This window comes from Micropterus salmoides, unplaced genomic scaffold (genome assembly GCF_014851395.1).
Source record: "Micropterus salmoides isolate LMB-PRFRI ecotype aquatic unplaced genomic scaffold, ASM1485139v1 Ms_hic_scaffold_9, whole genome shotgun sequence".
NCBI lineage: Eukaryota > Metazoa > Chordata > Actinopteri > Centrarchiformes > Centrarchidae > Micropterus > Micropterus salmoides.
In genome coordinates, this window is record NW_024044681.1 from 1,149,166 (window position 1) to 1,162,812 (window position 13,647).

At 41.9% G+C, this 13,647-nt stretch overlaps 2 protein-coding genes across 11 annotated transcripts in view; both read left to right on the top strand.

Annotated features, from left to right (window-relative positions):
* grip1 (glutamate receptor interacting protein 1) overlaps window positions 1-10,074 on the top strand; it is an 88,927-nt gene extending 78,853 nt beyond the window's left edge. For 5 of the 10 annotated variants that reach the window (XM_038707879.1, XM_038707874.1, XM_038707880.1 and 2 more), the window contains 4 exons: window positions 2,745-2,855; window positions 2,950-3,066; window positions 3,147-3,293; window positions 3,948-10,074. In XM_038707879.1, coding sequence (XP_038563807.1) covers window positions 2,745-2,855; window positions 2,950-3,066; window positions 3,147-3,293; window positions 3,948-4,253 — 681 coding nt within the window. In that variant the 3' untranslated portion in view covers window positions 4,254-10,074. Of the gene's footprint in view, window positions 1-557; window positions 2,711-2,744; window positions 2,856-2,949; window positions 3,067-3,146; window positions 3,294-3,947 lie in introns of those variants that run through there. The other 5 variants (XM_038707883.1, XM_038707876.1, XM_038707875.1 and 2 more) reach the window with 5 other exon arrangements.
* A 156-nt stretch (window positions 10,075-10,230) lies between these two features.
* On the top strand, window positions 10,231-13,509 carry lsm8 (LSM8 homolog, U6 small nuclear RNA associated). Its single transcript, XM_038707884.1, has 4 exons — window positions 10,231-10,413; window positions 10,623-10,663; window positions 12,564-12,691; window positions 13,112-13,509. Exons 1-4 carry the CDS (start codon window positions 10,383-10,385, stop codon window positions 13,200-13,202), a joined length of 291 nt encoding a protein of 96 aa, XP_038563812.1. The 5' UTR covers window positions 10,231-10,382; the 3' UTR covers window positions 13,203-13,509.
* Window positions 13,510-13,647: the final 138 nt, after the last annotated feature.

Here is a 13,647-nt window from a genome sequence, read left to right on the forward strand (position 1 = left end):
TAATCAGCTTTGCAGGACGACATTTCTATATAATAAATTCTTATTCTTTTTATTCTAAAATTGTAATGCATTTTGAGATACTGAAGTTGTGTTTTCTGTAAGCCGTAATAATCAAGATTAAAACAAATAAAAAGACTTGAAATTCACTTCATGCGTAATTTATATAGAATATATGAAAGTTGAATTAAATTACAGAAGACGCTCCTGTACATATCACAATTTAGCAAATGTATTCAAAATGACCTTAAAAATTCAAATCAAAATTATGTTTAATTCAACAAATTGCGTTCAGTGTGCATCGCATCCGACTGAACTCTTCATACACGTCAAACAGAAAAGTTAATAGCTAATTAATATTGAATTAATTTTGAAAATCTCAACGTAAACTGACAACACGGTGTGATAATATTACGAAATGATTCCTTTGAAAACTACAGTGAATTATTGCCCAGCCCTACAGTAAGTAGTGGTAGTAGTTTAGTGGTACTAGTAGTAACAGCAGAACTACGTGTTAAATGGAGTGAAGCTGAAAAGAGAAATGACTCCTTCTCTTCCAGGCGTCTGGGAAGGAAACACACCTCCTCAGTCTGGTATCCTCCTCCCTTTCCACCACTAACTCTCCTTCTGTCCTCTCCTCTCTGTAACGGACTTTTAGCGTTGTGAAACATCACACATGTTAGCTGTTTTTGAATGTGACTCTAACCGCACCCCAGCAGCAAGCTACCGACCATGGTGACGTCATCTGTGACATTTTAGTGGCATCACCCAGCTTCTGACCAATCACGTGGCAGAGTCATGTTGCACCGGGCATGGCAGTTTGAGCAAGGCATGCTGGGAGAGCTTGTGCAAGGCCTGATGGGTAGTTTGTTTTGCCAGTCATGAAGCAGATCTGTCACGTCATGCATGCGTCTGATGAGTACTTGATTCTGATTGGCTGAGAAGTGGGTTTCTTTTAAGTGATGTGAGAAGACTTGGGGAAAATATAGACACTGTCATCAATAAGAACAGATAGAAACAAGAGTAGATTCTTGTAAAGAAACAATAGATCATGTCATCTACTCATTAGGAAGAGCAGTACGTCAGGTCAATAGAAACTACTCGATCTCAATCAAACCAAAAGCAGCCCTTATCAGTAGATCCTTTTACTAAGTCTGTCGGTAGAAACAGTACAGAATCCTTAGTATCCCAGTAGACACATTCAAAGATCCTTCCTGCCAAAGCGAAAGTAGATCCTTTCACTAAATCTGTTAATAGAAATATAAGCAAAACCAGTTCAAACCACAGTAGATCTGTGTCTTTTGTTGCTAAAAACATCTGCTTTAATAAAACAGACAAACGCAGAGCGCCTGCTCTGGCATTGTTTGAGTGTGAGCGGTGTACAAACACGCAGGAGACGGGGAAACGGAGATCCGTGTGGGCACAGGAGACCCTCAGAAAGAGGACACACCGCTGGTAGTTTCCTATCTTAGTGATGGTCGGTTTGAGGCTTATTTTAGGATGATAATCCAAGCAACTGTAAACTTCTGTCAGCACAACTGAGGACCCGTCTCTCCATTCATTGAATTGGACAATGTTAAAAACGCGAATGACGTCGGGCGCTTTACTGGTCAGTTTACTTGCGCCTCTCACTGCAAAAAACATGTCTGATCCGGGCCTTAGTCAGTAAATCTGCCACTAATCTAGTCAGTAGATCCTGTCAGTAAAACAACAGTAGATCCTGAAACAGCCATAGATCCTTTCAGTAGATCCTGTCAGTAAAACAACAGTAGATCCTGAAACGGCCATAGATCCTTTCAGTAGATCCTGAAACGGCCATAGATCCTTTCAGTAGATCCTGTCCTGCCCTGAGTCAAAACAAAAGACGTTCATCTCTGTGCAAACACTAGTAGATCTTTTCAGAATAGTAAATCAAGCTGGTAGATCCTGTCAGTCCCAAGAGTAGATCATTTAAAAAACAACAACAATAAATCAGGTCAGTGGATCCTTGCAGTTGAAACAAAAGTATATCCTGTCAGAGGTAGATCCTGTTAGTAGGTCAGTGAATAGAAACAGTAGTAAATCCTAACAAAACAACACTCAATTTAGTCAGTAGATCCTTTCAGGAAAACTGTAGATACTTTTACTAGAACTTATGGGCAAATCTGTTAATAGAAACAACAGCAGATCATGTCAGTAGATTCTGCAATTAGAAACAACACTGGAACAAGTCAGTAGAGCCTAGCAGTAGATGTTAAAAGTAGATCCTGTCATTGAACTGCATTAGATCTAGTATGTTCTGTAAGAAGAAGCAGCAGTAGATTCTGTCTGTAGAAACAACAGTTGATCCTATCAGCGGAAATGAGTGAGGTGATTCTCAGGGAGGAGCCTCTCTGTAGAAACAACAGTAGATCACGGCTCTACCAGTAACTACTAAAAGATCAGGTTGGTAGATCTGGTCAAGAAAATTAAAAATAGATCCTATCAGTGGATCCTATAGAGTAGATCCCGTCAGTAGTCCTCAGAAACAGCGGTAGATCCCAGAAATAGAAAGTCAAAAACAACATCAGTCAGACACAGCAGAAGAACCAGAAGAAGAAACAATAGAATCTGTCAGTAGAGACCAATCCCGTCCTGGTGTGATCAGGGCAGCTGGGGTCAAAGGTCGGACTCCCATGATTCTTTTGACCTCCCTGTTTTTGATGCATCCAACTGGCTGTTTTTGCCTGACTGCCTTTGACTGGATGTTTTTGATTGGCTGTCTTCAGGCAACCATCATGTCAGGCTCCACCCTCAGTCTGAACCATGACCCCACCCCCCTGCGCAGCACACTGGGCCGCCAGGCGAGCTTCCAGGAACGCAGCAACTCCAGACCACAGGTAACCCGGTCTTACCTGTGACCCAACATCCATGCTTGACTAATCAGTGTTATATTATGACATGGTGAGTGTTTATATCTGTGATGTTCCTCAGGTGACAGCCCGGTCCAACACCTTGCCGTCTGACCCCCAACGCAGAGCCTTTGCCATGAGGAAGATGAGGCAGGAAGTCAATGAGATCCTAAACCAGAACCCAGTGGAACTCCACAAGGTGACCTTTGACACCTCACTTCAAAGTGACTGGAAAATAATGTAGTTGATCGTAACAAGAGTCTGTGTTTGTGTTTGTAGCTGACTCTAGAGAAGGCTTCAGATCTGGAGGATTTTGGCTTCAGTGTTTCTGACGGTTTGCTGGACCGCGGTGTCTACGTAAGCAACATCCGACCGGGAGGCCCAGCAGAGCAGGGAGGCCTCCGAGCATATGACCGAATACTGCAGGTACAAAAACACGAGTATCAGCCACTCAGGCACAGTGGTGCTTTGAGGTAAATGCAAGGATGTTGACCATGTTCACCATCTTAATTTAGCATGTGAGCATGCTAATGTTTGCTAATTAGCATTAGCGACAAAGTACAGCTGAGGCTGATGGGAATGTAATTTGTTCGAAAGATCATAAACCAAATTATTGGACAAATTTTGATCTGTGGATAGTGCTCGACATAAAGGCATCACTGAAGTTATTACAGTTCATCCTGTGGGGAGCATGTGTTTACGGAAATCTATCCAGTAGACTAACACCGCTAGCATGGCTAATAGCATGGCTGATAGCATGGCTGATAGCATGGCTGATTGCATGGCTGATAGCATGGCTGATAGCATGGCCGCTAGCATGGCTGATAGCATGGCTGATAGCATGCCCCTGAAAACACCAAACTACAATATATCAACAATATAAACACTACGAGAAGGATTCAGTTCGTTAGGTTGGCAGTCTTTGGAAAAGGTGTCATTCGCAATGGTTTATAGCCAATGGATTAAATGAACGGGGAATTTCCTTCTGGAACCGGAGCCGTGAAAAAAGTGGACGGTCACTGCTCTGTTGAGGGTGTTGACCTCCCCCCAGATTAAACCTTTTCCTTCTTTGTCTTCCAGATTAACCACGTGCGGACCAGGGACTTTGACTGCTGCCTCGTCGTCCCGCTGATCGCAGAGTCTCCTAACCATCTGGAGCTTGTCATCAGCCGAAACCCCACCTCCTCCTCCTCGTCCCTGCTGGCCAATCACACTGATGGACTCACCAACAGCGCCCACTCCCCTCAGCCAATCTGCAGCGAGCTTGGACCGTCGGAGCTCTCCATCGGCCAGGGAGAGGATGGCGGTCCGATCAAGTGGAGCAAACCGGGAGACGGGCTGGGGGCGGGGATTGGGTTGGGGCAGTTGAATAATAAATCCTTATAGCAAACAAAAACTGCATGAAACTGGATTCAACCGGTTCTAACCAGATTGGATTTGCGAGGTCTAGAACAATAACAAACCCCATCCGACTGGTTCAGCGTGGACCCCCATGGTGCTACACACCCTCTGGATAAACTTTGACCCTTAAACACTAAAGTTTGACCTTTGAACTGCTAAAGCAGCCTGAAAGCACACTGATGGACTGAAGCAACTCCTCACCTTTTCACCTGAACCAGTTCTTCATACTGGTCCAACTGGTGTCACTGGAACCAGAACTACGACTACTGATTTTACTGAAACTAGCCCAGAACCACGGCCAATGGTTCACGACATGTGGGTTCTGGTCTTAGTGGTCTGAGAATCATGGCTACTGAATCCACTGAAGCCATAGCCAGTTGTCTTACTGGTACTAAGACACATGGGCTCTGGTCTTAGTGGCTACAGAACCATGACCGTACTGGAGCCACAGCTAATGGTCTTACTGGTCCAAGACACATGTGTACTGGTTTTAGTGGTGACAGAACCATGAGTACTGGTCCAACTGAAGCCTGAGCCACAGCCAGGGGTCTTACAGGTACTAAGACTTGGTCGTGATCTTATTTGTCACAGAACCACAGGTACTAAACCAGAGCCGTGACCACTGCTTCTACTAGTCCAGAAGTGTGGCTCCTGGTCCATCTGGTCTTGCGAGAAGTATAACTGTGGCTTCAGGTTGTACTGGCCAAAAACCACAGCAGCACAAAGACCGATGGGACTCCAGAATCTAGAACCTGCTGGTGGACAGACCGGTTGCCCTGGACACTAGGGATGCTCCGATTAGGCCGATAAGGCGTTAATGTTATTGGGATCGCCCTAACCATAATTGATTAGTGACTGGTTTGTGTTTTTAAACATTTGAAAGAAAGCCTCCTGAATAAGAAACCGTTTCAAAAAACCCACCACTTTGGTTTAAACAAAATCTTAACCTTGATATTCTTCATGTTAGAATCATTGGTCTAAATATTAGTATTTTATGCTGCTACAAAAGGCAACTCCTCAACCTTGGTATGTCTGAATAATCACAAAGGAGCCTGGGAGTTCCAGTCCATCAGTCCGGTCCACTTCCAGTTAAGTCTGGGGTGAGCTTGAAGCACTGGAACTGTTACTAATGGTCGCACTTGATGTCAGAAAGATTCTGACAATCTGACAAGCACTTTGTTTGAAGCAAACTGTTGTTTTAACGCATACTTGATTTGTCTTCGGTCTCGCGGTCACAAAATTGGGTAAGAAGCTGTGCGGCGAGAAGGAAAAAGGGGGATGGATCCCAGCAGAGTTATGGGAGGAAGTACCTTTTATTGGGCCCGAAGGGTTGGCATAAGAATAAAGATGGTCATGGTTACGAGCAAGTCTTTAGAAGAGTTTAAAATCACACATGGTTGGGTGAAGGTGAGGGTTTAGCGTAGTCCAGGTTAGGAGAAGAATCGAGGAGGATGGGAAGATCACAAGATTGAATGTGGTTCTGATATGCTGGGTAATCCTGCAGATTTATGAAACTTGGAGACATCCAAAAATGCTATGTGACCAGCAGCATAGACTTACGGTGGTCAACAGCAATGCTTGGAGATCATGTTAGTGATGGGCGGGCAATACCAATACGTTCATCAGCGTTTGTGAAATGAGGACTTCTTCAGTAAGCCTTTTGTTGGATTCACACTACTGTAAGTTTTGCTACTAGCCTTATTGTGCTCAAATGACCCAAAACATTATTTAGAGAAGGATGGCTGTAAAGACCTAACCCTTGTGAAGTGTTTGTACACTTTAAATGGATTGAAACAGTAAAACTAGTGAGGTGTTGTGGTGCTTTGGCCCCTTTCCTTGCGTGGCTCCTACAGTTCCTGCAAACCACCAGATGTCACTGCTTTACACCACAAAGCTTCAGATGTTTTTACAGCACAAACCAGAAGAAAACCCTAAAGATTCAGAAGACTTTATCCTCTATCCTACTTTATCCTTTATAAGGGCTGGTTGTCAAACCTCCTTACTGTTTTTTTTTTGCTGACAAACTTGTGTACATAGCACCGAGTAGCTACCATTGCCAAGCAAAGCAAATTTTGGTTTACTTTGTCTTTGATCAAACAGGTAGTAATTTAAATCAAATGTAAATTCTTGACTTTAAAAGCAGCTGGTAAACAATCTCAGCACAATGTCCATGTAGCTGTAAGTAGCTGTTCCGGAGCTACAAAATCATTTCTTAGCTGCTGTTTAAAACTCAACTTTTAACTCAATAAATGCAAAAAGTCCCATGACAACTGGGCAAACTCAATCTGCTAAGAAAGATCATGTGATATGATCAAAAACTGAGATTGTTCTCTCAACAAAATTGACCAATTTTAGACTGGAGTTTGGCAGAAAACGTGTTTACATTTCTCAATGAATGAAAAAAGTATAGACAAATAACAATATATATAAACAATACCCAGCCCTAGAGGTGTAATCAGGCAGTCAAGTATTTTATTTATCGATCAATAAGAAACAAATCTAACATTTTCCAAGAATTATCAGCTGATCGGAGCATCCCTAATGAAACGGGCAGAAAGAGACAGATGGTTTACTGTTAAGATTTTTGTTCTGTGCCATGAACGAGCTGCAGACTGGAAGGGAAATAATAATCATGTTGACAATAATGATGATGATGATGAAGATGATGATGACACTGAGCAGTTCAATAAGAATCTTTTTCTACTGTTTACACCTGTTGGACTGGCCACACTGTGTGTATGTGTGTGTGCGTGTCTGTGTGTGTGTTTGTATGTTATGTGTGTGTGTGTTAAACACAAGGCCAGTAAAGCCCCCCCACCTCATTTCCTCGTCTTGGCTTTGCCCCCCCGGCCCCCCCAAAACGCACTTCTTCCCTCGACCAATAGGCAGCCAGGATGACAGACAGATGCCAATTCTGGGAGATTCAGCTGATTGGCTGGAACCAATCAGGAGAAGAAGAAAAAAAATGTCCCTGCCTCTCTGTGATTGGTTCTCCTTGACACATAAACTGACCAATCAGTTCCCAGGTAAAAGCCAAGCATGCCCCCACCCCGACTTCCCTGTCCACCCCCACCCCCCGTAACAGTGATCTATTATGCTAATCGATCTGTGTGTTTTTTGATTGACTGTTGTCAGTTTTCTCTGTTTGTTTGTTTCCATGGCGGCTGAACCTGAAAATATGTAAAATAGATTAAAAAAACGGTTTCAGTCCCGTCGCTGTTCACATCCAAACCATCCAAACCCCGAAAACCTTCACCTCATGACCACGAAACAACAAAGTTACACGAGAAAAAAGAAAAAGATCCTGATTAAACAGGAAACCTGTGACAGTAAATATGTGTGTGCGCGTGCGCGTGTTTGTTTATTTTGGAGTGATGTCAACATCTTTCTGCTCTCACCTCAGTCTGAACTCACTATTTAAACTGGCCAATCAGAACCCTCCTTCAGCACCAGCCACCAGTCGAAACCCTCCCTGACTTTAACAACCAATAGCTCTCTGCGAACGTTCCTGTGCTTCGGATCGGACAGTTGCGATTGGCTGTTCGGCTCCATCCCAAACTTTGTGAACTGCGACGTTTTGAATCTGAAGCACAGGTTAGCATATGGCTAGCAGACACTGAGCACAGGGATAGCAAAAGCTTAAGATGTTACACATACCACACTGCACAAGGCTAATACTAGCTAAGACAGGGCTACCATCTAGCCAGCATACCTAGACCTTAGCACATGGCTAGCAAAGGGCCAACTCCTGGTTAACACAACCAGTGTACGGTTAACACAACAAGGCTAATATAGGGCTAACAGAGAAATGTGTTAGCACATGGCTATGACAGAACTAACATCTTGGTAACAAAAGTAGTATGTTTAGCACACACCTTGAACAAGGTTAACACAGGGCTTACACGCCAAAATTTGGTTAGCGTGTAGCTAACACAGGGCTAGCATCTGGTAAACATTGCTAATAGTTGTTTAGCATACAGTTAAAGCAGAGCTAATACCTGGGTAACACTACTGGTACGTGGTTAGTGCACATTAGAACAAGTCTAACACATGTAAACATAGCTAATACAGGGTTAGCAAGCAGCGATCACAGGGCTAGCGTCTGGAAAACATCGCTAGTTGTTTACCATACAGATAAAGCAGGGCAAACACCTGGCTATAACGGCTAGGTGTTAGCATAGGGCTAACACCGGGTTAACACAACTGGTAAATGGTTTGTGCATATTAGAACAAGGCTAACACGTGTAGACATAGCTAATACAAAGTTAGCACAGGGCTATCACAGCTAGTATTCAGTTAGCACAAGGCTAACATTCACTAGTCAAAGACCTGTTGGTAGTGGTAACTAGAAACAGAGCTTTGCCAGATGTTTAGCGCTGTTAGCATTTTAGCACTAAGCCAAGACAAAATGTTTCACCAATGGGAAAAGGCCACAGAGCTGAGGGGCGTGGCTTCAGGAGGGTTTGATGAGATTTAAAGCCATACACACTGTTTGTGCGCATGTGTTAACTTTGTGTGTGTGTGGGTGTGTGTGTGTACCTGTATGTTAGAGGGTGTGTTTGTGTGTGTGTGTTTAGCATTGCTGGGATTTGCACTCTAGTGATTCACCTCAGCAAGATGTCGCCCCCTCCCCCCTCCCCCTCCCTCCCCACACACACACACAATGCACTGCCATTTGAAATAGTGGGTCAGATTAGTTTCCATGTAGCTTCACCAACCAACCAAACTGTATTTTTCTTTAAAGGAACAGGGATGTTGTAAAGTATTTTTGTACAAATTTAATACTTTGGTAGCATGACGTTCCTGGTGTTTGTCCTGTCGGGCTCCACTGCTCTCCTCCACCCCCCTTTGTATGAACGACTACTGAGCAACAATAAAGATGACGACCTGCTGGGAGGACCGGAGTCCGTGTTTGTTTTTAAAGTAACACACAACATACTCATTTTTAATATGGAAGAAATAAACTGATATAAACAATAAACAAATATTACTTGTAAAGTAAACTTTTCTGGTACTTTAATTAATGTTGAGAACAACTATAAACAACACATTCTGCAACAAATATACTTAATTTGATAGAACTACAATATAATAATTATACATGTTAAAATAATATCTGAAAATAAAATACTTTCTTATTATTTTTCTTTAATTTACCTTTTACCAGTTTTGTATCGCAGTTTATTGTTACTCATCAGTTAAAATTTATACTCTGGGAAAAATGTGGATTGGGGGGGGGGCCACAATCATTCCTGCTCGCCTCAGAGACCTGGAGGTGTGCAGGTCTCCAGGGCCCAGTTGTTCAAAAGTAATCTGATCGGATTTTGGCTATGGGATTGGATCAAATCTTGAAAATGGGTTGTTCAAAAGAAAAAAAGGATTCTGAAATTGGATCAGATCACCTGATCCAATCAGATCAGATCACCTGATCCAATCCTGGTTGTGATCCAGATCAAACCTTCAGTTTGTGTTGTTCAAAGCTTTTTTGTAGGATTGGGATCTGTTTGATCCAAAAAATCAGGATTATCCTGATCCCAACAGAAAGGCTGGATTCAGGGTGGATTTTAGGAACAAAATATAATAAAACTTTAAAAATTTGACAAATAATTTTTATCATTTAGTAGCCTATTTATACACATTTATTTCTACTTTGCACTTGATTTGCTTAAACGTTACAGTGATAAAGTAGACATTACCTACAAGCCATCCAATTCAATAAAGTAAAAAAAATTTTTGTCATTATTACTGTACATTAATCACAAAGGCACAATCATCAGAGGTGAATCATTCAAAAGCAGATGGGGGATCTGTTGATGTAATAAAATTATTATATTTAGCTAAAGTTTGTTAAATTAATTAAATCTCCGTTAAAATTGAATCCGGATGTGACGTTGCCGCTCGGCGCTCTCCTCTCCTGCCTGCCTGCTCGGTGGATCGCTGGTGGATTAGTTCTGTCTGTTCCCCGGTGTGTTGTCGCTGTTAGCTGTTAGCTGTTAGCACCTGCTGCTGCTGCTGCTCCGCTACGTTTCTGCTGCGTTTCATCTCCTGCTAACCGGTTCGAAACATAAACCGACGTCTCTGCCGGATAAATAAACGCAGAGCCCGGCAGGAATCATGTCCACCGCCCTGGAGAGCTACATTAACCGTATCCTCCTGCTGCTAGCTAACATGCTAACCGCCCGTTTGAATGAATGAAGAAACGCTAGTCAGGTTAGCATCCGAGCTAGGAGCCGTTTAGCTGTGCGGGAGTTTATTTATCAGTGTGTTGAAGCAGTGTAGTTGGTTATTTAAGTAGATTTAATGCGCTTTTTCAGTCCAGGAAAGTGTTGTTTCTTTAACTCTTGTGTGACTCAGGTACTGTGGCCATCGTCACCTCAGACGGCAGGATGATTGTGGTGAGTTTATCTCTAACTAACTGTCATTTTATTGATTTATCAGCTGTTTCCTATAACCACACATGCTGCTGGTGGTTCTAGCTTCCCCAGTGTAAATTAATCTGTTTGGCCTCTTGATGCTAAAGAGAGACACTTGGCTTTATTTTGGATGGATAGTTGTAGTTTAACGTTGGCATGTTTCTCTGTTAGCAGGTTCTTTAGCCCGAATGCATCAGTGGTTGCTTTTAGTTAAAAAGTTTTCTCTTTAGAATTTAGGGGTGAGCAATAAAACAATAAGTGAGATACTTTTCCTCATTAACTTTAATTTATTTGAATCACAAACAATTTTTCTTTTAGGATTTTTATTTTGTTGAGGAAAAGGGACTGAAAAAAGCTTCTGCTTTATTTTACTCGTGCATATTTGTTGAAAACTTTATCAAAATAGTTTTGAATGTTGTGCTTCAGATTTGTGAGGTGATCCACTGTTTGGCATCAAGTGTTTGTTCTGACCATAAAGAAAAAGTTTAAACCACAAATAACCATCTGGTTTCTTCAATTTTCACTCAGGAGCAAAAATCTGCCTTTAAACTTGACTTTTATCCTGATAATTATCGATACTGAATGAAATTTCTTATCGTGATAACATATTTGGCCTCATCGCCCAGCCCTATTAGAATTTACCATTTGCTTATTTTTAGTCAGTTAATTGAGTGACTTAATGTCAGATAAAGGATGTTTAATGCCTTGTCTCTCCATGTAGTTAATTTCCCATCTATTCACATATTTATTTTTTTCCCCACAAACAGCGGTGGAAGAAGCATTCAGACTCTTTACTTCAGTAAAAGTTTTAGTACCACACTGAATATACTCCACTACATGTAAAAGTCAACATTCAAAACTTACTTAAAGAATAATTTCAGTAGTTTTAAACCTGGTCCCTGTCTTCAGATATTTTGGCATAGAAATGACAAGTAGGTAAAGAATCTGTGCAGTAGATGCTTCAGCCGGCGGCTGAACCGGCCGCAACGTATTCCTTCTCGCTCTGAAATCTCGCAAGAGGCCAGTTGATGCAGGAAAACGCCGGTGGAAACAGAAGAGAAGAGTTTGTTGTGTACGTAGAGGAGCTGCAAGCGAGACTTTATTTCCTGGTGTTAATCCAACACAACAAACTCCTCTCTCCAACTCTATCTGCCTTCACACTGCGTTATTTTCCGGGAGTATTACAAACAACAACAATTTGCCGGCTCGCTGCGCTGTAGCTGGAAAAGGGGGGTCGTCAGGCGGTTCATCTGCCGGCTGAAGCCTTTACTGCACGGATTCAAAGCTTTTTGTCATTTCCACACCAAAATATGTGAAAATAGGGCAGAAATTATCCTTTAACTATGAGTATGTATTATCAGCTATATGTACTTAAAGTATGAAAGTAAAAGTACTCATGTTGCAGTAAAATCTTTCTCTTTTATATCTGATGTTTCTGGATTAATATTCCTGCTGCATTAAGATGTTTAAGGTTGAGCTCATTTTAACTCCTTTATATCCTCTTGGGTAGTTTAATCTGCAGCAATGCATCATGGTCTATAAGATCACCATATGTTTGGCTGTCCTGTGAGAACCTCGTGTCTCTAAACAGTCAGAAAAACAGCCTGTTTTCAGCTTTGTGACGATGCATTTTCCAGCTGATGCAAGGAGGTTTAAAGAGTTTATTCAGCTGGAGGAGGAGGAGGATTTTCTCAGAACTTAAAGGAACTCTTCATCCTGCAGTTTAAAACCAACACCTGGAGATGCAGGATGAAAAACAGTAGCTGTCGGACACATGTCGTGTAGTAAAAGTACAATATTACCTCCTTAGATGTCGAGAAGAAGAAGTATAAAGCTGCATAAAATGGAAATACTTAAGTAGAGTGAATGTGTGTGTGTTCAGGGCACACTGAAGGGCTTCGATCAGACCATCAACCTGATCCTGGACGAGAGTCACGAGCGGGTGTTCAGCTCCAGTCAGGGGGTGGAGCAGGTGGTGCTGGGACTCTACATCGTCAGAGGGGACAACGTGTGAGTCACATGTTTAATAATCAATAACCTATCAATCCATCACATCAGCTTTATTTCAGTATCAGACGGAGCAATGGTAGAACTATCTTGAACATAAATGATACAGGCAGTGGCGGAGGAAGTATTCAGATCAGGTTCATCAGATTTTTATATGTTTTGTGTGTTAAAATCCTAATTTATAAAGTAAAAAGTAACTAAAGCTGTCAGATAAATGTAGCGAAGTAAAAAGTACAATATTTCCCTCAGTACAAGTACCTCAGATTTGTACTTATGTACAGTATCTGAGTAATTTTACTTGATACAGATGTTTTTATGTATCGATTAACACAAATTAAGAGTAATTTGGAACAGAATCAGCTGCAGCTTCTTCCTGAACGGATACTTGATTGATTTTATTAACAAATCGATCGTTTTCTTCAGGGCCGTGATCGGGGAGATCGACGAGGAGACGGACTCCACTCTGGATTTAGGAAACATCAGAGCCGAGCCGCTCAACTCCGTCGTCCACTGACCTCTGACCCCCCTCCTCTCTCTCCAGGGCGAAAGATGACGGCGTGACCCGGTTGTTTTACAGGAGCCCGTTTGCAGTCGCAGGTTTACAGAGTTATCTGGGTCAGCTGAGACTGATGATAAATAAAAAAAGATACTCCGTGTACCTTCTTCCACTAACCGACTCCTGCACGACATTCTTCTGTTTGTGTTTTTTTTATAAATAAAGTTTGGACTTGCTCCGAGTTGTTAGATGAACTTTTTTATGCTTTGCGTCTGTTTTTTTTGTTGTCAGATTGAGGTTGTTTAATAAAGTTTCATTTCTCGTATTTCGACAAAAACCTCTGTGTGTTTGTCTGTTTATACAATCTTCTTCTCCAGTTAGCAGTACTACTTTGTAGAAATACTCTGTTAGAAATAAAAGTACAAAAGTAGTAGCATGAAAATATACTTAAAAGTACTCATCA